Raw genomic sequence first — 23342 nt, 5'->3', positions numbered from 1 at the left:
TGGCTTGACCCCCTTTCTGGAGAGATCTCATTACACTCTCTGAACACACATTTTATGTTTCTATGTTCAAGTCAGTGGTTTCAGTGGTTCTCAAACTTCAGTTTTCATGGGAATCACAGGGCTACAATATTAAGCCACAATATTCCATTAACATCCCCACTCCAAACTACAGTCCACAGCTCCCCACCCGGATTCTCTTCACTGCACACTGAACTTATCTAAAAAAAAATTAATTTTAAGATGTTTAGTATCCAAGTATTAAATCCAGAATCCTTGAGGTAAGATCATCTTTCTAACAGAATCTTGAAATTTGAAAACCAGAAGCAGGGTATTCAAAAAACACAAAACTGGTTTAAAAAAAAAAAAAACTAAATATAACCCTTAATGGAAAGACAAGATTAACATCTGCTCCAGGTTAAACTATTCCAAACGCATTACAATGAGCAATGACCTAGGAATGCACACGTACTTTGGGCATTTTTAGCTTTTGTTCCACAGAGGGTCTGTCGACATTGCCCCTCTTCACTTCCTCTGTTCTGATTCCACCACTGTGTGCACGCACGGCTCCCTCAGAGAAGCCCTGATCTTCACCCTACTGAATGGGTCCCCTCCCTAGGAGACTGGATCTCACTCTCTGATGCTCCTCCCATCACCACGGGGGTCTGGGAGATCTCCAGAAACGACAGATCAGCAAGGCCACTTTGTTCCAGGTATGAACACTCACATAAAACCCTCTCTAAACATGCTCAGTCAGTAAATGTCACCAAAGTCCCCCTCCCTGCGAGGGACTGTGCTAATCTAGGAACACGGGAGCGATGGGAAAAGACACTCCCTGGAAGCATGGAGTGCAGGCCCGATGGGGACGACAGGCTGATTCAACCAGTTTAATGTTGTTTTCAAACTCTGTGAACAGTACAGGATGTTATCAGGATCCCCAGCAGGAGAATCTGTTCTAGTCATGGAAGGCAGTCGACGAAGGCAGAAGAGATTTTAAACCTACGTCAGCAGAGAAGAAGACTGTATCACACAACTAGACCAAAAGGAGACCAAAAGGAACGCATCCTCCAGAGAGAAACCACCTGCATAAAAGCTTGGCGCCGAGAGAGAACACGGTGGATGCAAGTTAAGTTGAAGAAAGTTCGGGCATCACACAGCAGAACAAGGAGGGCATGGTGCAGAGGGGCTAGGCTGGGCTGGAAGCAAGCACTGCACTGTGGAGAGGCTCAGGGTCCATTTTATGGGGCAAGGACTTCACCGGAAAGTGAGTGAGAGGACCTGAGACCAGGCTGCGATGTGCACTTGAATACATCAAGGCTACGATCACAGACGTGGAGTCCGGTTGGGGATTTTCAGACAAAACCGAGGCAGTGGTCATGGGGATGCAGAGGAGGGGAGGGAGTCCAGAGATGCCCAGCAAGTAGAGATGCCCCACTAGGGCACTGCCTGGACATGCCGGATGCCACCCTGAAACCCAGCACAGGCTGCACCACGCAGTGAGACTGGAGCCTGGCACAGGGAGGACTGATGGTCTCCATCTGGAACACGCCACGCTGGGGAATGCCCAGCTGCCCTACCCAAGCCCAGTCTCGGAAGCTCCTGGCTCCTCAGGCCCAGCCCCACACCAGGACTTGGCAGGTCGTCCTTACTATCTCCACAGTTCCTCTCAGAGCCGGCTCCTCTGATGATAAGGAAGGTACTCACATTCCTAACTCATCACCTTTTCTCTGTGAAAGCCATTCAATATCCTGAGCTTTTTTCAGCCTTCACTTTAATATCTTTGTATGGTGGCTGTCTCTAATATCTAAAGTTTAATCCAATTTTTATATATAATGAGTAAACCATTTCTAATGTACAATTATAAATGTATTATTTTTCAGGCTTTCTTCAGACTCCTCAAAATTATTCAGGCCACATTCTCTGCTATTTATATACATTATGCCTGTGTGTTTTAAATCACCTGCAATTTGAGGCAAACTCCCATTCTAACTATATTTGACAGTTTATATTACAAGAGCTTATAAGAAAGAAACGCTTAGGCCTTCATTTTCTGTGCTCTTTCAGCATCTGTAACACAGGGAGGGCCCCAGCGTATAAATGCTGAGCCCACACTGCGTCTGCAAGTCTGTTATTTGCTGCAACCAGGTGAGAAGGAAGGGACGGGCAGAGGCTGGGCAGACAGGGCCAGCAGAGAGGCAGCTGGCAGCCAAGACGAGCCCCAGACTGGGTGCCGTGCTGACATCTGGCCCCTGCTCTGAGGCTTCCTCAGCATGATGAGTCCAGCTAAAAACCTCCGCCGGGATGCAGACTTACAGGAAACGAGACGCGGGATCTGCCTGGGGGAGGCAGCAGGTGGTGAGGGTTTGCTCCTCCAGATGTGAAGCAGAAAGGGGGAGTTAGACTAACTTGAGCAGAGGCAGCAAGAAGGACAAGGAGGCTCTAGAAGCCATCTGGCTGGGCCAGTTGTTTCCCAGGACCCACAGCCAGAAACAGCCAAATTCAGCCTAAACGGACAGCTGCCCTGCCCACCAGGCTCCCCAGCCCACAGCACGTGATACCGAAGCCACAGATGCCACGTACGTGCATGCTCGGTCCTGTCTGACTCTTTGCCACCCCATGGACTTCAGCCCTCCAGGCTCCTCTGTCCATGGGATTCTCCAGGCAAGAATACTGGAGTGGGTTGCCATTTCCTCCTCCAGGGGATCTTCCCAACTCAGGGACTGAATCCAGGTCTCCTGGGTCTCCTGCATTGACTGGCGGATTCTCGACCACTGAGCCCCCTGGGAAGCCATGAGCATTTATTATATAAACAGATACATCAATGAGTTAATTTGGTTTGACATTCCCCTACTTTCCTTTTACTTTGGCTAGTTGTTAGTCCGGTAACCTGTGTATCATTTATGAAGGTACTGAGTACTTAAATTTTAGGAGAAAAAGCATATATCTGATAGCGTGTCCATCTCCATTCTTCCTAGCAACTGTCCAGACACCCCCTGCCTGCCCCATACTCTCACACACAAACACAAACACACTCTGATTTTAGATCTAAATCTGCTCATTGAAGTCTTAGGCCATTGTTTCCACTAATAACATCTTGTGCCTGTCAACACCATCCATTCAAACCCTGGCCAACACTTAAGAACAGCTACTAACGTCTTCCTATCTAGTCTCTATGCTCTGGGTCTCCCTCACCTACCTACCCAAGTCCCAACTAAATCCTTACAACATCATAAGGCTATCATTTAACAGGAAGCTGTTGTATAGAACACAGTTTTTGCCTCTCTCTCATTTTCTCTCCTATAAATCAAGATTCTTGGGGAAAAAAAGCAGCTCTCTAACTTGCTTGTTATCTCCCCCACTTCTCCACTCTTTAAGTTAGGATGAGCTCAGTTACAAGGAAGAGAATCCTAGTATAATAATGGCCTAAACCATCAGTTGCTCAGTAATGTCCAACTGTTTGCAACCCTATGGACTGAAGCCCTCCAGGTTGCTCTATCCATGGAAGTGACCACTGTTTACCTTTGAAAAATTCCTAATAACTTCACCCTAGAGTTGCTTTGGTTGCTCAGCAATGACAAGAAGGACCAAGGCTCTTCTTATCCTCCTGCTTCATCACCCTTACCATGCTGACATAATTTTTTCAGTATTGCCTCATGGCTATAATGTGGGTGCCACAGTTCGACCTATCTCATCTTCATGTGGCAGCACCCACACGGGCAGCAAGCAGTTGAGATAAAAACATTTTAAAGTTTATATCATTCATGGACTTCAATCTCTTTATACAAAGTGACAAATATTTATCAAAAGCTCCAAAGATTCTCTTTTAGTTTCCATCAGTCCCTGTCCAACCTCAGGACCATACTGGCAAAACAAGTCTAAGCCTTTCACAGATGAACGCACTAGGCATGGGTGCGTGTCTGCCAAATCAAAACTGTAGTATTTTAGAAAGGAAGAAGGAACCAGGCTACTGTGTAGGCAACCAAACTGTCTGGCACACATCACCTAGAAGGCTTTGAGAAATGTGACACTGGATATCCATATTTCTTTGGTCCATCCCCCCTCTCTCCCTATCCCCTACCCTTCTACCATCATGGCATCTGGTCCCATGCCATGGGACTTTATTTTGGGGGGGCTTTATTTTTGGGAGCTCCAAAATCATTGCAGATGGTGATTGCAGCTATGAAATTAAAAGACGTTTATTTGCTCCTTGGAAGAAAAGCTATGACCAACCTAGACAGCATATTAAAAAGCAGAGACATTACTTTGCCAACAAAGGTCCGTCTAGTCAAGGCTATGGTTTTTCCAGTGGTCATGTATGGATGTGAGAGTTGGACTATAAAGAAAGCTGACTGCTGAAGAATTGATGCTTTTGAACTGTGGTGTTGGAGAAGACTCTTGAGAGTCCCTTGGACTGCAAGGAGATCCAACCAGTCCATCCTAAAGGAAATCAGTCCTGAATATTCACTGGAAGGACTGATGCTGAAGCTGAAGCTCCAATACTTTGGATACCTGATGCGAACAACTGACTCACTAGAAAAGACCCTGATCCTGGGAGGGATTGGGGGCAGGAGGAGAAGGGGACAACAGAGGATGAGATGGTTGGATGGCATCACCAACTCGATGGACGTGAGTTTGAATAAACTCCAGAAGTTAGTGATGGACAGGGAGGCCTGGCGTGCTGCAGTCCACGGGGTTGCAAAGAGTCAGACACGACTGAGCGACTGAACTGAACCGAACTGATTCCCCCTCCCTCCCTATCTCCCTACCCTTCTTTCCTCCTTCCATCCTTCTGTTCTTCCTTCCTTTAAGAACCTGTAGAAAAATAAATCTGAATAATGAAATAGACAAGTTCTTTAGATGCTGTATAAACCATATCATGCTCCTGATTTGTTTACCATGCCATTTCATCTCTGCCTTATTCAATTCTGGTTTTCTCGGTTGTTTCAGTGGATAGCTAATGCTGTAAATTAAGTTCCCCAGTCTCTTGGTCAGGAAGCACTCCATTCACCATTTATTGAGGGTCTGTGGTCCCTGAACACTGGCGAAAAGTTGCATGTATAAAGAAGCCCTAAAAACTCCAGACAGAAATATTTAACAACATAAATCACCTATATAATAGTGTGATTTTCAGGGCTGCCATTTTCTTAGAGCAAGGTATGTCAGTCTTTTCAATCATACATCTTTAAACACCAACTACATTCCTCCTTTATCTTCCTATCACTCTAATAACCCCCCTTGTAGTTTTTTTTTCCTTTTTCCCCTTAATAGTAAATATTTATCTGAATCTATCCATTTATTCCTCACTTTTCAAGTTTAAGCTAACAGATGGAGAGACAGATTACTCCCAAACACCTGCACTGAAATGCTTTACCTGCAACTCCTGATGTGAGCAGAAGAGATTTTAACTACATGATATTTGAAAACTTCTCTCGCAGGCACTCTAAGGAAAAGAGTCCAGACTAAAAACAAGTTATCACTGAGGTCCACTCACGTCCCAGACAAATCACACACACACCACTGTCTTGGTGTTGTAAACAGACCCTCAGTGGTAAACACCAGCTGGGCACTGTGGATGTTATAATATTCACAGTTCGGTATTAGTGGGAACTGCTACATATGTGCCATTACACCCATCACATGACTGTACAAAAAAGGTAAGATATATTGACTGTCTGTTATTCATAGATATTCTCAGAGACCACTGCATAAAGACCAGAGGGACTAAAATGTGGCTGTAAATCTTGTAACAGTATTTTTGCTCAGACAATAATGAGACTTTAGTTACATACAGATATTCAGTTCAGTTCAGTTGCTCAGTCATGTCTGACTCTTTGCAACCCCATGAACCGCAGCACGCCAGGCCTCCCTGTCCATCACCAACTCCCAGAGTCTATCCAAACCCATGTCCGTTGAGTCCGTGATGCCGTCCAACCATCTCATCCTGTCGTCCCCTTCTCCTCCTGCCCTCAGTCTTTCCCAGCATCAGGGTCTTTTCAAATGAGTCAGCTCTTCACATCAGGTGGCCAAAGTATTGGAGTTTCAGCTTCAACATCAGTCCTTCCAATTAACACCCAGGACTGATCTCCTTTAGGATGGACTGGTTGGATCTCCTTGCAGTCCAAGGGACTCTCAAGAGTCTTCTCCAACACCAGAGTTCAAAAGCATCAATTCTTCGGATATTAGTTGAGAGTTTTCCTGAAGTTAGCTGGTGCTCTGTTACCCACAGCAGGCACAGGTTCACTACACCTACACATCCTCCCATGGCAGCCATATTCTTTCCACGGCTCCTTTTCTCTATCCATTCTGGAATGTTGGAACCTGCAGCCTCCCCATCAAAGCTCCACCCACTCTATACCTTATCCACAGTGACAAGGTCACTATCACTTAGATACCAATGGATCCCTGCTGTCAGTCTATATTTCCAGGCTGCTTATCCCCTCTGAGTTTTAGGACCCTACTTCTTCCTTCTAGGTATATCTGCCTGGACTCAACCTTTTATCATATACCCTGATTTCTGTGGTCACTGTCTGGATTTAAAGCACTGCAGTCCATTCTAAAGGAGATCAGCCCTGGGTGTTCTTTGGAAGAAATGATTCTAAAGCTGAAACTCCAGTACTTTGGCTACCTCATGCGAAGAGGTGACTCACTGAAAAAGACTCTGATGCTGGGAGGGATTGGGGGCAGGAGGAGAAGGGGATGATAAGAGGATGAGATGGCTGGATGGCATCACCAACTAGATGGACGTGAGTTTGAGTGAACTCTGGGAGTTGGTGATGGACAGGGAGGCCTGGCGTGCTGCGATTCATGGGTTCGCAAAGTCAGACAGGACTGAGCGACTGAACTGAACTGAATCAACTTAATGAATTAGAGACCTCAACTGCCCTCCACACTGCCCTCCACACTCCAGCTGCCTTAACCCACTTTAAACTCATTCACAGAAGTCTCAAGTGCTTATTCTGGAAACATTCGTTTTAGTTCTAATAATCACAGATCTAGCCCGACTCCTTACTCTTCATGTGGCCTTAGGTAAACCCTTTCAGAACCTGCCTCCTTGCTTCCCATCACGGCCCGCATCAAAGCATCCTCTATGCTCCACTTTATTTGACGAACATGGATGAAGCACCTGCTGAGTCAGGCTTCGGGGTGGGTACTGAGCAGAGGGTGCTGAGCAAATCGGAGACCCTCTACTCAGCAAAGCTGGACTCAAGTCAAGGAGCTAAGGCAGGGACCACCTAAGCAAATAAGTATATAACCAACAAGGGGGTGTTTGGGTTAAAAAATAACTGCGGGGGGATGCATGTAAAGTGTTCACTGAGCAAGTATGGCTTAGAAAAAAGACCTCTACGAAGGGGAGAGGCAATCATATGTCAAACACCTGATCACAGCAGAGATTCACTGAAAGAAGAGCCCATAGCGGTCAGCGGGAAGCCCAAGGTGCCGAGAGCACACGCGCTATGCAGGGAAGCAGAGGTGACATCATGGCGACATCACCACCAGTGGGAATCTGGTGCGAGGCACAATGGGGAGTCAGGAAAAGGTTTTTGGCAAAGGAGTAAGATGATCTGATTTACATTTTCAACAAATCACCAAAATTAAGTTTTACTATCACAATATGAGGGTCATCCCTCTGAGTCAAGAAGGTGAAGGGATCCTGAGGAAGGAGCTGCCCATGTGCTCTGGTGTGTCCCGGGGGGTGCCCATTTTCCCTGCCATTCTCAGGTCATTCTTATAGCCCCCCTTTCACTCTCTCATGGGGTCTTAAGGGAACCACCCTGGCCAACTCACTGCAGGGATATTCTTAAGGCTGACACCCAGAGTCTTTCCAAACCTGCTCCCCATCAGATCTTCACCTCACAGTGTCCTGGGCTCTGGAATACAAAACTGGCCTGCTGGACGGGACATAGATTATCCCTGCTGCCCTGGCTCTTGTTCCTACTTCTGACCACAGGCTCTGATCACCTCACTATCAGACAGACCCTTGAGGGCCCAGATCCAAGGAGCCTCTCCAAGAACCAGAAAAATGAATGGCTTCCTTTTCTGCACTTTCTCTATGGTAACATTCATCACAATTAGGTTCGTTATCTTAGGTCTGCTTTCTCTGCTAGAATGGTTGGTACTTCATGGTAAAGGCAGTAGCTTTCCTGTGTATTTCTGGGTCCTCGCCACCCACTGCACAGCTTGTCCAGAGCTGGGACTTGATACAGGACTGCTGGACAAATTATGCAATGTAAAAGCAACATATAATACAGAGTAAGATATAACGATGAACGAGATTTTAAAATTAATTTCTCCGGGAGGCTTAAAGCAGTATTGCCTTCATCTCTAGACAATTTTTAGTCTCTAACTTCAGCCTCATCCATTAGAAAGTGACAACAAGCTATTTTTTTTTTTTACTTTTAATAAATGACTAGAAGCAAACAATCTTTATAGTGCAAGAAGAAGTCTAATTTTAGGAAACCGAACAACTTGAGTGTTTTGGTAATGAGTTTCTAAGTAACTGTGAAGCTGACATAAAACAGATTGACACATCCCCAAGTTACATCCACTCACCACTCTTAAATGATCCTGAAAAAATCCTGCTCAGGAGAAGTTTCTGACGTAATTGTAGAACTTCAGCTTCCAAGGCTTCGACTTTTGATCTCCACCTTGATTCCTGCCCGGACACCATCCTAGCAAGATGCTCTGTATATTCTCTGCTGCTTTTGTCTGCTGGTTTGGAGCGGATAATTGCCAAGGCCAGGGCCAGCTTTGAAGTTCTCAGATACCATGCTTGATTATCCATCTTGTTTTTTGTCCTTGTCATGTAATTAAAAAAAATAAAAAAGTTACAGAAATGCCTTTTAACTTTTATAGTACATTTCATTTGCTCAAAATTGATTGCATGGAATAACACTAATTAATAAGTTTACATTGGAAGCCATCTAACAGAACAATTTCTCAAGAAGTGAAGGCAGTGTAAAAAAAAATAAACAGAAGAAAAATGCAAACACATGCACATTAAGTGTATTAAGATTCAAAGCAGTAGATCCAGATAACCTGACAAATCCTTGGACTGCAGAAAAACAAAGATTAATTCATTTAGTGGTTTCTAACCAGAGACACACATAGGAATCTCTGGGGGAGCTTTACACACACACACACACACACACACACATATAAATGCCTGGTCCCATCCCTCCAAAATTCTGATTCAGCAAATCTTGGATAGGACTGAGGCTTTTATATATTATAAAGAGTTCGCTGAGTAATCAGAACCACTAACTTAAATCGTTCATTTAAATTTACACACTTCTCTCCTCTAAGCCATCCTAAGTCCTGAAGTCCATGCTTCCCAAGCCTGCATTCCTTTACCTCCCGTTTGTGTCTCTAACCAGGCCCCTCCAATCCATATTAAGAACAGTCTTGCAAATATTTGCACCATTTAAGCTGTGACTCTGACTTGAATCCGCCCCTCCAAAGATTCCCAACTGCCACCGTGAGCTCACTTTTCCAAACCAGCACTGGACCACAGTCTGACCGTCAAGAGGACAACACGACACTGCATTCAGCGGCTCAGTGCCATCACCCTTCTGAAGTACAGACGCCTGTGGACCTCCAGCACGACTGACTTTCAGGGCTTTAAACATAAAATGTGTGACATTAATATATTTAATCAGTGGTTGAAAAGGACAATGGTCCAGAAAATTCAGGACTTTAACTGCCACATCTACCTACTAACACAATGCCGAATTCCACATCTCAGACTTGGTTCCCATCAGTTTCTCAAGGCTATTCCTCCACTACAGTTGGATCTCAATCATACAAATAGATGTACACAGTCCCAGGCCACTCACATTCACATCTCTGCTCCTGGATTTTCCCAAATTATGATGCTCCAACTCTTAGAGCTGCCAAGGCCCTGTGTACACCTTTCAAAGAACGGTGTATATACCCTCATATCCAGTCTTACCACTGCCCTCCTCTACAATGATTACCCATCTGATATCCTACAAATTTTTACTGACAAAATACAATCTAACAGGTAACATAATGATGTTTTATTATAATCAGAGATGAACACAAGAATGTGTATATATATATATATATATGTATATATAAAATATAATGTATATTATAGGAATATTTATAGTATCTAAAATTGGGCAATCAAATAGTTAAGTAAATAATGGTATATTGTACGAATAATTACATATCCACTCAGTACTGGAAGAAATATTTTTATTATTAGCAAATGGTGTTAACAATGTACTGAGCGGAAAAAACAGTGAGTTCATGAAATTATACGTATAATAGGTTGCTCTTAATTATGTGTAAAATTGGGAATACAAAAATTAAACAGGACTCCTCTCTACTGGAGAATTATTACTGATTTTTCCATATTTCTCTAAATTTTCCTGATTTTCTACACTGAATACATATCAAATTTTAATCAGAAAAACATTTCAAAGAGCAAAGTACAGCTGCCATTTTCCCAACCTTTCACAGCTGTGGAATGCACCATGGATTAGCTGCTGTTAAGATGGACAAACTAATGAGAGCTGTGGCCCCGCTGACTTTAACCCTGGCATCAACCATCTCACTCGGTGGCACGTCCTCCATCTGCTGTGCTGGCCATGGCGAGCAGGAGACACGCCTCTCAGCGCTTCTGAAAGGCGCCCTGGGCAGAGCGCACACAGGCGTGGATGCTGCTCCCTAAGGAAGGCTGACACTTACGGGCAACAGTACTGATCACAGGAATAATAATAATAAGTGACCTGTGTAAAGCGTTTCTGTTAGAAAAGAATCTGACATTCAACTATGAGTCATGGGAATCCGGATAATAAAAACACAGCAAACTCCTGTCATTTTGTGGAGATATTTAATTAATTGATTTAAGCAAGCTCAAGCTGATTACTTAGATGTTCTGATAATGTTAAATTATCTGATGAGATGTTAAGGGGCTTCTCTGGTGGCTCAGATGGTAAAGGATCTGCCTGTAATGCAAGAGACCCGGGTTCAATCCCTGGGTTGGGAAGATCCCCTGGAGAAGGGAATGGTTACCCACTCCAGTATTCTTGCCTGGAGAATTCCATGGACAGAGGAGCCTTGCCGGTTACAGTAATGGAGTCGCAAAGAGTCAGACACGACTGAACAGCTAACACTTTCACTTTCATGTGATGTTAACAGTCTTAAAACCATGCTGAGTATCAGTCACCAAAAAACGATCAAATTATAAAGTCGTCCTGGATCATATGTATACCACGGTCATTCTTCTAAACATTAATCAGAATGAAATGTACCACAAATAAGCAGAATACAGTTCCCAATAGGTATCTTTGGTACAGACTTCCATGGTAGGAATCACATTCAAAACGCACAGACTACAACCTATATCCAAAAAGAGAAGGCTTTTATTAATAAACCCCTTCCTATGTCTTTAATTTTTTATATGTGTATATTATAAACACATGCTTCTTTATTTTAGAATAGCATTCCTATCCTCAAAGTGCTATTTGCAAGGTGAAGGTAATTCTATTTCCCTTAAAATTTCATGGAGAAAAAGATAAGCTTCCTAGATATACCCTCTGTTTGTTTAACTGAGAAAAGAATTAGTAGTAACTTTCAGAAAGCCTTTTGTACATTCATTTTACATGCAAATAATTATAGTAAATAATTAAAATGAACATTTAATGTTTCCCAAGAAGGTATTTAATGTCACTGAATTCTTAATAGGTTAAAATACAAAATTTTAACAGTCTTTTTAGAATAGCACATTTGATCAAATTGGCTTTCTTTTCTTGCATTTGGAAACAGTCCTTACCATAGCAAAGTTCCCCACAGGGTTACAGACAAATCCTCTGACTTCTATTCTCTTTCAAGCACGCGTGCAGCAGCAGCTACTCAGTCAACAGTATTCTGGCAGCTTTTATCTACCCGGTATCTGCTGCCCCCATTTTCCCCTACTGAACTTCAATCTGTTATCAACTAACCAATTCTCCGTACTGTCTGAGCTGTTTTGAATTATAATCCTGAATTCTGAAGTTGCTTCACCTCCAAGATCACTGATGAAAATTCTATGAAGCCAAGAGCCCCAGGTCACTCATATATAAGAACAACTGGAGAACAATTCAGGAAAATATTTTCCTAATATGTACACAACATCTTCAAAATATTTATTCCCCTTTAGCTCAGCAATGCAAGTTCTAAAATTTTATCTTGAAGAAATGACCAGAACTACTGTACAACAAAACTTTATGCCCCTGGATGATCGTACAGGATTACTCATAACTACCAAAAGACAAAACAAAACTTGTCAGCAGCCTGAATATACACACAATAGAAACACACTAATGAAACTATCACATATTATAAAATTTAACTGAAAATGTTGAGAAAATTTAAAAGTATGGGAAACTATTCCCCACATGCTAACTACAAATGCAAATGTTACCTCCTATATGCAAAACCACAAGGGAATAATACCTCACACCTGTCAGAGTTCCTATCATCAAAAAGAGCCCAAACAACAAATGTTAGCTGATGGGTGGGAAAAAAAGGCAACCCTTGTACACTGTTGGTGGTACTGTAAATTTGTACAGCCACTGTAGAAGAGTATGAAAAAAAAAGCTAAAAACAGAACTACCATGTGACCCAGCAGTTCTACTCCCAGGTATATAGCCAAGAACATGACCAGTAATTTGAAAAGGCATCATTATTATAATACCCAAGATATATGCAAAGCATCCTACTTGTCCATCAAGAGATGGACGCATAAAGAAGATGTGGGGTGGGGGTGTGTGTGTATAGATAAATAACATGGACTATTACTCAGCCATAAAAAAGAAAGAAATTTGCCTTTTGCGGCAACATGGATGCACTTGGAGGGCACTGTGCAAAGTGAAGTGAGTCAAATAAAGACCACTGCTGCATGACATTACTCATATGCAGAATCTAGAAAATACAACAAAGCAGTGAATCTAACAGAAAGGATGCAAGCTCACAGGTAGAACAAACGAGCGTGGTACACACCACTGGGGAGGAGAGACAGTATAGGGGGAGGCACAAAATACTGGATATAAGATCGGCTCAGGATGTACTGTACAACACGGGGACTGTACTCAATGTTGTGTAGTAACTGTAAATGGAATGTAACCTTTAACAATTGTATAAAAATAAGTATAGTTTTTAAAAGTTAAAAAAAAGAGTAAATGCAATAAAATCAGGGAAAGAAGAACAAAATCACACACATTAAACATGCTCAAAAATGTATAACTCTCCAAGTGTTTTCAGAATTGAGGAAACACGGCCAAAAGATGAAAATTCTGCCACCTAGGTTTTCTAGTCTCCCCTCCTAACCAGCCTTGACCAAATTCTACTAATGAAATCAAGTCCCCCTGAAACCGAGTTCCCTTACTGAGTTTTTACTAATCTCTATCCAAATCTTTATTCCCTTTCTGGTGCACCCTGGCCTCAATCCTATACTAACTGAACAATAACTAACCAGAGTCAGAGAACAAATAGTGTTATTGTCAATAACATTCTTAATATATTCAAATTCCCTAGTAGGTATGATCATTAACGTACAAACTCAGGTTGTTTCTCCTAACAGGCCTCTAAGCCATGGACCACTTGGCCAGATAACCACAAACCAGAAACATCCTGACCTCTGAAACTATTATTAAGGATTAAGAAATGTCACAAATCATTTCTCCAAAGAAGACATACAGATAGATAATAAACACATGAAAAGATACTCAACATCACTCACTATCAGAGAAATGCAAATCAAAACCATAATGAGGTACCATCTCACAACAGTCAGAATGGCTGCTATCAAAAAGTCTACAAACAATAAATGCTGGAGAGGGTGTGGAGAAAAGGGAACCCTCTTACACTGTTGGTGGGAATGCAAACTGGTAGAGCCACCATGAAGAACAGTGTGGAGATTCCTTAAAAAACTGGAAATAGAACTGCCTTATGACCCAGCAATCCCATTGCTGGGCGTACACACTGAGGAAACCAGAACTGAAAGAGACATGTGTACCCCAATGTTTACTGAAGCACTGTTTACAATAGCCAGGACATGGAAGCAACCTAGATGTCCATCAGCAGACGAATAGATAAGGAAGTTGTGGTACATGCACACAACAGAATATTACTCAGCTATTAAAAAGAATGTGTTTGAATCAGTTCTCATGAGGTGGATGAAACTGGAGCCTATTATACAGAGTGAAGTAAGTCATAAAGAGAAATACCAATACAGTATATTATCACATATATACGGAATTTAGAAAGATGGTAATGATGATCCTATATGCAAGGCAGCAAAAGAGACACAGATGTAAAGAACAGACTTTTGGACTCTGTGGGAGAAGGCGAGGGTGGGATGACTTGAGAGAAGAGCACTGAAACATGTATATTACCATATGTGAAATAGATGACTGGTGCAAGTTTGATGCATGAAGCAGGGTACTCAAAGCCAGTTCTCTGGGGCAACACAGAAAGATGGAGTGGGGAGGGATGTAGGAGGGCGTTCAGGATGGGGCGTGCATGTGTGCCCGTGGCTGATCCATGTCAGTGTGTGGCAGGGGCCACCACAGTGTTGTGAAGTTACAGTCCTCCAATTAAAATAAATGAATTTTTAAAAATAAAATAAAATTAAAGAAAAACTAAAAAGGAAAGAAAAGAGATGTCATAAGATGATGATCAGTCCCAGCACCTTTGTTCTTCCCCTTTAAAAAGTCCCTAACTCAAAGACCAGGGCTTCCCTGGTAGCTCACCAGTAAAGAATCTGCCTGCCAATGCAGGAGATGTGGGTTGGGACAATCCCCCGGAGAAAGAAAAGGCAACCCATTCCAGTTTTCTGGCCTTGGAAGCCCCATGGACATAGGAGCCTGGTGGGCTACAGTCCATGGGGCCACAAAGAGTTGGATACAACTTAGCGACGAAACAACAACAACTCAAAGACCAAGCTAGAAGGGATCTGACGCTTGCCTCCCACTCCCTTGCCTGGCGCCCTGCAGTAAACGCTGTGCTTCCTTCACAACCTGGGGTCAGTAGACTGGGTTTGCTACACATCAGCTGAATGGACTCAAATTTTGTTTGGCAACATTTAGCCTGTGGACCTCAGATCCTTCCATGTCCACAAGCAGATGCATGTCCCCTCAGTAGATGTGTTTTGTGTTCCTTCGAATTCAAAACACACGGTGGATTTGGAAGCAGGGGGCAGGGTAAGCCTTCCAGTAAGACTAGGCAGCAGGATACTCGCCACTGTATTCCCAGTGCTACAATCTGTACCTGGCTCACAGTAGGCCCTCTACCGAGTACTTGATGGGGTGAACAAGTGACTGAATATACCAGTGCAGGTCAGACGGTCACAGAGAGCTACCTGGCCAGCAGCTCAGGAAGACTGTCAATTACATACTAGGGAGAACAGCACTGGACGGAGAACGGTTCAGGAGGGGAACTCAGTTAACCTGAAGGTCACACCTGTCTCTCTTCACTTTATGAGGCATCTTTCTCAACTGCACCCAATGAGTCTACTCCCTCTAAACTTATCTCACTCAACAGTATACCCTTAAGCTTTCACCAGTATAATTCTTGAGTGAAGAAAATACAAGATAAAACCTAGTTTATACACAGGATTAGGTCACAGGTATCTCATGTGAACCCTTCCCTTCCCAAAAACTGAAGAACATTGAATGAATGCTCCCCAAATGACTGAGCTGAATACAGTAAGCCAAGATCTGGATGCTGGAAGAAGATCCCAAGGACCAGAATGCAACATATATTTATCAACTATCAGTCTGGGGACAGCTGAGCTATGGCCATGCCAGAACAGTAAATCATTACAAGACTTTTTCAACAGGTTCAGCAAAGTTTGGACAATGTTTAACAGGCAATTTTTATATCAGATCCAGCTGGCAAATTCCCTAATTATTGTTATAGTTTCAGTACATACTGTACTGTGAAGTGTTCTACAGATTAACATCACATGAAATTTTACACAGAAGAATCAGGAGTTACTCAAGATCTCCAATCTCTTCACTTTAATTATTAATGGGGCCTTTGAAAGCCTTCTCAGCAGAGTCTGTGTAAAATAAGAGACTTGAAAAGATAATAGAATACTTATTTTTTTTTCTGTTTCATTCCCATTATAACAGGCCAACTATCTGTAATTTTCCTGCTGTTGAAGAAACATAGACTTAAATTGTCTACAAAGTTTATTACCATGGTTTTCTTTTCATGTAACCACCCAACTCTCAACTTTTGATTCCTCAATGCCTCTTTTTTGGCATAGGGAAGATTCCCTCTGAATTCTGGTAAGGACTATTGCATACAGGGAAAGTACAAAACACATTTTGTAAGTCAGCAAAAAGTACACTGATTCAGAAATGCAGAGCTATGTACATTGTGCACAGTCAGTAATCATCTTCCATTATGTGAATCCAGAGAAAGAAAGGGGACCTGATACCTACTATTAACACATATTTAGAAAATAAATTAGAAGAATTATAAGTTTTTCCTAGTTATACTATTTCAAACACTTTATAAAGACACAATCCTTATTACAAAACAATCATATTGTTCTGTTAGAAAATCTGATAATCTACATAATTCAAATTCACAAACTGCACAAATTTGGAATCTTTGTCAGGCTGTATTCTGGAAATGGAAAAAAGTCACATGTCATAAAATGAGGAAGACTGTAGGATGGAGCCAGTAACCAAAGCAAACACCAGAAGAGAGAACTGAGAGAGATTCAGGCAGTGTTAGGAGAGTGGAGCTTCTGGGACCAGATGAACCAGGGCCTGAGCTTCAGGGAAAACAGAAGACTAAACTTGGGAGATGGTGGGCACGGAGTCCTCTGGAAAAGGCCCTAACCAGAGAAGCCCCCTTTTGTAAACGTTAGGAAACAAGATGTGTTTTCTAACTGCTATCATGTCCCACCATCTTAAACTTCACTACTGAGTGCACTTGAGATAAGAATTCAAGGAAGCAGGAGCAGTTGCACAGAAACATCTTCTTTAAGGATCATTTTCAACACTGAAGAAGTGCCCTAATTCCCATCTGTCTCACTCACAGAAGTCTCACCAAGGAGACCACTGCAGATTTCAGAGCACATCTGATAAGGCTTCATGGCCTCTCACAGGGCCTCATTCACAGTCTTTTCCTTACCAGGTAGAAAGTTCTTTTACTTTCTACTTAAATTTGCATTTAAAAGAGATTAGAGGTCTACTTTTTTACTAGCCTGGAACAGCCTATAAAAGAGGAGGACCATTTCACAGATATTAAGCATTTTGATTCTAGACATCCTCTAGCAGGTGATGTTCTTTGTGCTTTTATCCCCTTTAAATTCAGCCCCTCAAATGGATGTAACGTTGTTCTGCATTTTCCAAGACTCCTTTAAATGTGTTATCATTTTTTATAATTTTAAAAAAATAAAGAGTAAAAAAAAAAAAGAACAAAGATGGGATTTTAATCTCAAAAAAAGAACAACAACAACAAAAAAAACCTCAGCACCTCAACTTGCTGCAGCAACAAACACAGAGTCAATGTGGCCCGTGCCATAGGGCCCCTAACCAACTAAGGAATACGAGAAGCAGCAGCAGGCCAGTCCAACGATCAGCATGCTACCCTCTAGGAGAACAAAAGACAGAAGACACATGCCTCTGGGCACCAGGTGAGGGATGCAGCAGGAACTGGTCCCAAGCTTTCCTTCCACCACTGTATCCAAGACTGCCTTTACCCAGGTAGCAGGAACCATTCCAGGTCAAAAGTGTCAGCAATCCTGTGACCTAACAATTATGTCGTCTGATCTTCCCAGGCAACTACACCAAACTTTCTAAACTCCCTGTTCGTTTTGCTCATCAGAACCTGCCTTCATTCTTAAAATTTAGACCTGACCAATCTGAGATCCACCAACCCAAAGTCGTGATAGCTAAGACTTGGCCTCAAGGTGACAACAAGACCAGGTCTGAACCTCAGTGCCCATGAGAAGTATAGGCAGAATGGCAGTGTATCTTTTTTATTTTTTTTAAGTAATATCATTTGTATTACGGATTTCAAGAATCTTTTTTATCATGCTATGCTGAAGCCAATAAAAGGTCTTCTATCGAAAGTAATACCAATCTACTTCTATCAATAGAAGCTAGACTTAATGGCTTCATCAGGGTTCAATTTTATTCTGGGGTAATCAAGTAAAGTCATTTGTTTAAAATGATAGGAAATTCTCAAAGGTAGCTCAAGCTATAAAATAAATTTAGATCTTTAACTCATGATTTCTGTATCTAAATCTATTTGTCCTTTCAATTACGGCAAGAAAACTGTAAGATTTGGGTTTTACTCCCTTAAGGAAGATCATTAATTTACACATATATTTGGCAACTTATCTCAAAGTAAAACTTCTACTTAGATGCTCCACCTAAGTTATTTAATTTGTATCTGAAGAGCTAAATTTAAAATATGAAGGTTAAAGCAACTTACTGTTTTCAAACAAATCTAGATTGAAAGTAATTGAAAATGCAAACAGTAAACAAAAGAAATCTGGAATGGGTAAGTTAATGCAGACAAACTTCATGACAAGAAAATATTACCAGAGAAGTAGAGGAATACTTCATAATGATTTTAAAAGGTCATTCATCATGAAGATTAACAATCCTAAATCTGTAGCAAACAAAAGCAGTAACCAAACTTCCAAATATATGAAGCAAAAATTATAAGAAGGATAGGCAAATCCACAATCATTTGCAAAGATTTTAACACACTTATTTCAGTAACTGACATGATAACTAGACCTTGAATAAAACGATTATATAGAAGACTGAAAAACTACTACCAACCATCTTGAACTCACTGGCATTTATAGAACATCATGACTTATAAATGCAGATGTATGCATATTCTTTTCAAGTTCTCATGGGACATTCGACAAGACAAATCATATGCTGAGATAAAATAATTCTCATTAGATTTTGTAACTATAAGAAAAATAATTAGAAATGTTCTAGAAAATCACCTTTGTTGGATAAATAATATATTTCTAAATAAAATAGGGGTCAAAGAAAAATCATAAATGTAATTAGACTACTTTGAAATCATATTTCAAACTGAATGATAATGAAACACAACATATTAAAGTTTGAAGAAGGAAGCTAAAATAGCTTGTAAAGGAAATTCTATTTTAAATACTTATTTTTATAAAAGAAAAAGAGTTTAAATTCAGTGACCAATTTTCCCACCTTAGAAAATTAGAAAAATAATAGCAAGTTAAAACCAGAGGAAGTAGAAGGAAGGACATCATAAATATATAATCAGAATGCAGTTAAACAGAAAACAAACAATTAAAAATTTAAGAAGCAAAATTTAGTCTTAAATATTAATAAAATTGATAATAGTCCAGAAAGAATTATCAAGAAAAGAGAAATAACACCAGTCATACTATGATCAGGAATAACAGAAGTGACTTCACTACAGTGTATCCTTCAGCTAATAAGAAATAAGGCAAAATTATGAATGATTTATTTTAATATTTGAGAACTTATGATGATATAAATATATTTCTTGAAAAAATATACTGACCAACATTGACAAAAGACAAAGAACTCTGGCTAGCCCTACATCTCACACACGCACTCATACAAAATTTCATTCCCATATGGTTTCACCATATGACTTCCCTGGTGGCTCAGACAGTTAAGCGTCTGTCTACAATGTGGGAGACCCAGGTTCGATCCCTGGGTCGGGAAGATCCCCTGGAGAAGGAAATGGCAATCCACTCCAGTACTATTGCCTGGAAAATCCCATGGACAGAGGAGCTTGGTAGGCTACAGGCCATGGGGTCGCAAAGAGTCAGACATGACTGAGCGACTTTACTTAATTATGATTTCACTAGTAGATTCTATTTAGCAATGAAAGAAGAAATTGTACCAAGTTTCCTGTACAATTGTACCTGTACAAAGGCTTTCAAAAACTAATGGAGGGAGGGGAGGAGCCAAGATGGCGGAGGAGTAGGACGGGGAGAGCACTTTCTCCCCCACAAATTCATCAAAAGAGCATTTAAACGTCGAGTAAATTCCACAAAACAACTTCTGAATGCCGGCAGAGGACATCAGGCACCCAGAAAAGCAATCCAACTCTTCGAAAGGAGCGCGACTGAACAAAGAGAAGAAATACAGCTCCATCCACCAGAACACCGACACAAGCTTCCCTAACCAGGAAACCTTGACAAGCCACCTGTACAAACCCACACACAGCAAGGAAAAGGCACAATAAAGAGAACTCCACAAACTGCCAGAATACAGAAAGGACACCCCAAACTCAGCAATTTAAACAAGATGAAGAGACAGAGGAATAGCCAGCAGATAAAGGAACAGGATAAATGCCCACCAAACCAAACAAAAGAGGAAGAGATAGGGAATCTACCTGATAAAGAATTCCGAATAATGATAGTGAAATTGATCCAAAATCTTGAAATTAAAATGGAATCACAGATAAATAGTGTGGAGACAAGGATTGAGAAGATGCAAGAAAGGTTTAACAAGGACCTAGAAGAAATAAAAAAGAGTCAATATATAATGAATAATGCAATAAATGAAATTAAAAACACTCTGGAGCCAACAAATAGTAGAATAACAGAGGCAGAAGATAGGATTAGTGAATTAGAAGATAGAATGGTAGAAATAAATGAATCAGAGAGAATAAAAGAAAAACGAATTAAAAGAAATGAGGACAATCTCAGAGACCTCCAGGACAATATTAAACGCTACAACATTCGAATCATAGGGGTTCCAGAAGAAGAAGACAAAAAGAAAGACCATGAGAAAATACTTGAGGAGATAATAGTGGAAAACTTCCCTAAAATGGGGAAGGAAATAATCACCCAAGTCCAAGAAACCCAGAGAATCCCAAACAGGATAAACCCAAGGCGAAACACCCCAAGACACATATTAATCAAATTAACAAAGATCAAACACAAAGAACAAATATTAAAAGCAGCAAGGGAACAACAACAAATAACACACAAGGGAATTCCCATAAGGATAACAGCTGATCTTTCAATAGAAACTCTTCAAGCCAGGAGGGAATGGCAAGACATACTTAAAATGATGAAAGAAAATAACCTACAGCCCAGATTATTGTACCCAGCAAGGATTTCATTCAAGTATGAAGGAGAAATCAAAAGCTTCTCAGACAAGCAAAAGCTGAGAGAATTCTGCACCACCAAACCAGCTCTCCAACAAATACTAAAGGATATTCTCTAGACAGGAAACACAAAAATGGTGTATAAATTCGAACCCAAAACAATAAAGTAAATGGAAACGGGATCATACTTATCAGTAATTACCTTAAACATAAATGGGTTGAATGCCCCAACCAAAAGACAAAGACTGGCTGAATGGATACAAAAACAAGACCCCTACATATGTTGTCTACAGGAGACCCACCTCAAAACAGGGGACACATACAGACTGAAAGTGAAGGGCTGGAAAAAGATTTTCCATGCAAATAGGGACCAAAAGAAAGCAGGAGTAGCAATACTCATATCAGATAAAATAGACTTTAAAACAAAGGCTGCGAAAAGAGACAAAGAAGGTCACTACATAATGATCAAAGGATCAATCCAAGAAGAAGATATAACAATTATAAATATATATGCATCCAACAAAGGAGCACCGCAGTATGTAAGACAAATGCTAACAAGTATGAAAGGAGAAATTAACAATAACACAATAATAGTGGGAGACTTTAATACCCCACTCACACCTATGGATAGATCAACTAAACAGAAAATTAACAAGGAAACACAAACTTTAAATGATACAATAGACCAGTTAGACCTAATTGATATCTATAGGACATTTCATCCCAAAACAATGAATTTCACCTTTTTCTCAAGCGCACATGGAACCTTCTCCAGGATAGATCACATCCTGGGCCATAAAGCTAGCCTTGGTAAATTCAAAAAAATAGAAATCATTCCAAGCATCTTTTCTGACCATAATGCAGTAAGATTAGATCTCAATTACAGGAGAAAAACTATTAAAAATTCCAACATATGGAGGCTGAACAACACGCTGCTGAATAACCAACAAATCACAGAAGAAATCAAAAAAGAAATCAAAATTTGCATAGAAACGAATGAAAATGAAAACACAACAACCCAAAACCTGTGGGACACGGTAAAAGCAGTCCTAAGGGGAAAGTTCATAGCAATACAGGCACACCTCAAGAAACAAGAAAAAAGTCAAATAAATAACCTAACTCTACACCTAAAGCAACTAGAAAAGGAAGAAATGAAGAACCCCAGGGTTAGTAGAAGGAAAGAAATCTTAAAAATTAGAGCAGAAATAAATGCAAAAGAAACAAAAGAGACCATAGCAAAAATCAACAAAGCCAAAAGCTGGTTCTTTGAAAGGATAAATAAAATTGACAAACCATTAGCCAGACTCATCAAGAAACAAAGGCAGAAAAATCAAATCAATAAAATTAGAAACGAAAATGGAGAGATCACAACAGACAACACAGAAATACAAAGGATCATAAGAGACTATTATTAACAATTATATGCCAATAAAATGGACAACGAGGAAGAAATGGACAAATTCTTAGAAAAGTACAACTTTCCAAAACTTGACCAGGAAGAAATAGAAAATCTTAACAGACCCATCACAAGCATGGAAATTGAAACTGTAATCAAAAATCTTCCAGCAAACAAAAGCCCAGGTCCAGACGGCTTCACAGCTGAATTCTACCAAAAATTTAGAGAAGAGCTAACACCTATCCTGCTCAAACTCTTCCAGAAAATTGCAGAGGAAGGTAAACTTCCAAACTCATTCTATGAGGCCACCATCACCCTAATACCAAAACCTGACAAAGATCCCACAAAAAAAGAAAACTACAGGCCAATATCACTGATGAACATAGATGCAAAAATCCTAAACAAAATTCTAGCAATCAGAATCCAACAACACATTAAAAAGATCATACACCATGACCAAGTGGGCTTTATCCCAGGGATGCAAGGATTCTTCAATATCCGCAAATCAATCAATGTAATACACCACATTAACAAATTGAAAAATAAAAACCATATGATTATCTCAATAGATACAGAGAAAGCCTTTGACAAAATTCAACACCCATTTATGATAAAAACTCTCCAGAAAGCAGGAATAGGAGGAACATACCTCAACATAATAAAAGCTATATATGACAAACCCACAGCAAACATTATCCTCAATGGTGAAAAATTGAAAGCATTTCCTCTAAAGTCAGGAACAAGACAAGGGTGCCCACTTTCACCATTACTATTCAACATAGTTTTGGAAGTTTTGGCCACAGCAATCAGAGCAGAAAAAGAAATA

The 23342-nt window shown here is 40.8% G+C and overlaps 1 protein-coding gene across 1 annotated transcript in view; it reads right to left on the bottom strand.

The window, feature by feature from the left end:
• Positions 1–23342, bottom strand: part of MEI4 (meiotic double-stranded break formation protein 4) — a 261970-nt gene that overhangs the window by 207420 nt on the left and 31208 nt on the right. Inside the window, exon 2 of the mRNA XM_070795762.1 lies at positions 8548–8792. Coding sequence (XP_070651863.1) covers positions 8548–8779 — 232 coding nt within the window. The 5' untranslated portion in view covers positions 8780–8792. The remainder of the gene's footprint in view (positions 1–8547; positions 8793–23342) is intronic.

This window comes from Bos indicus, chromosome 9 (genome assembly GCF_029378745.1).
Source record: "Bos indicus isolate NIAB-ARS_2022 breed Sahiwal x Tharparkar chromosome 9, NIAB-ARS_B.indTharparkar_mat_pri_1.0, whole genome shotgun sequence".
Taxonomy (NCBI): domain Eukaryota; kingdom Metazoa; phylum Chordata; class Mammalia; order Artiodactyla; family Bovidae; genus Bos; species Bos indicus.
The sequence above is the reverse complement of the archived record's forward strand: the minus strand, read 5'-3'. Positions and strand labels throughout refer to the sequence as shown.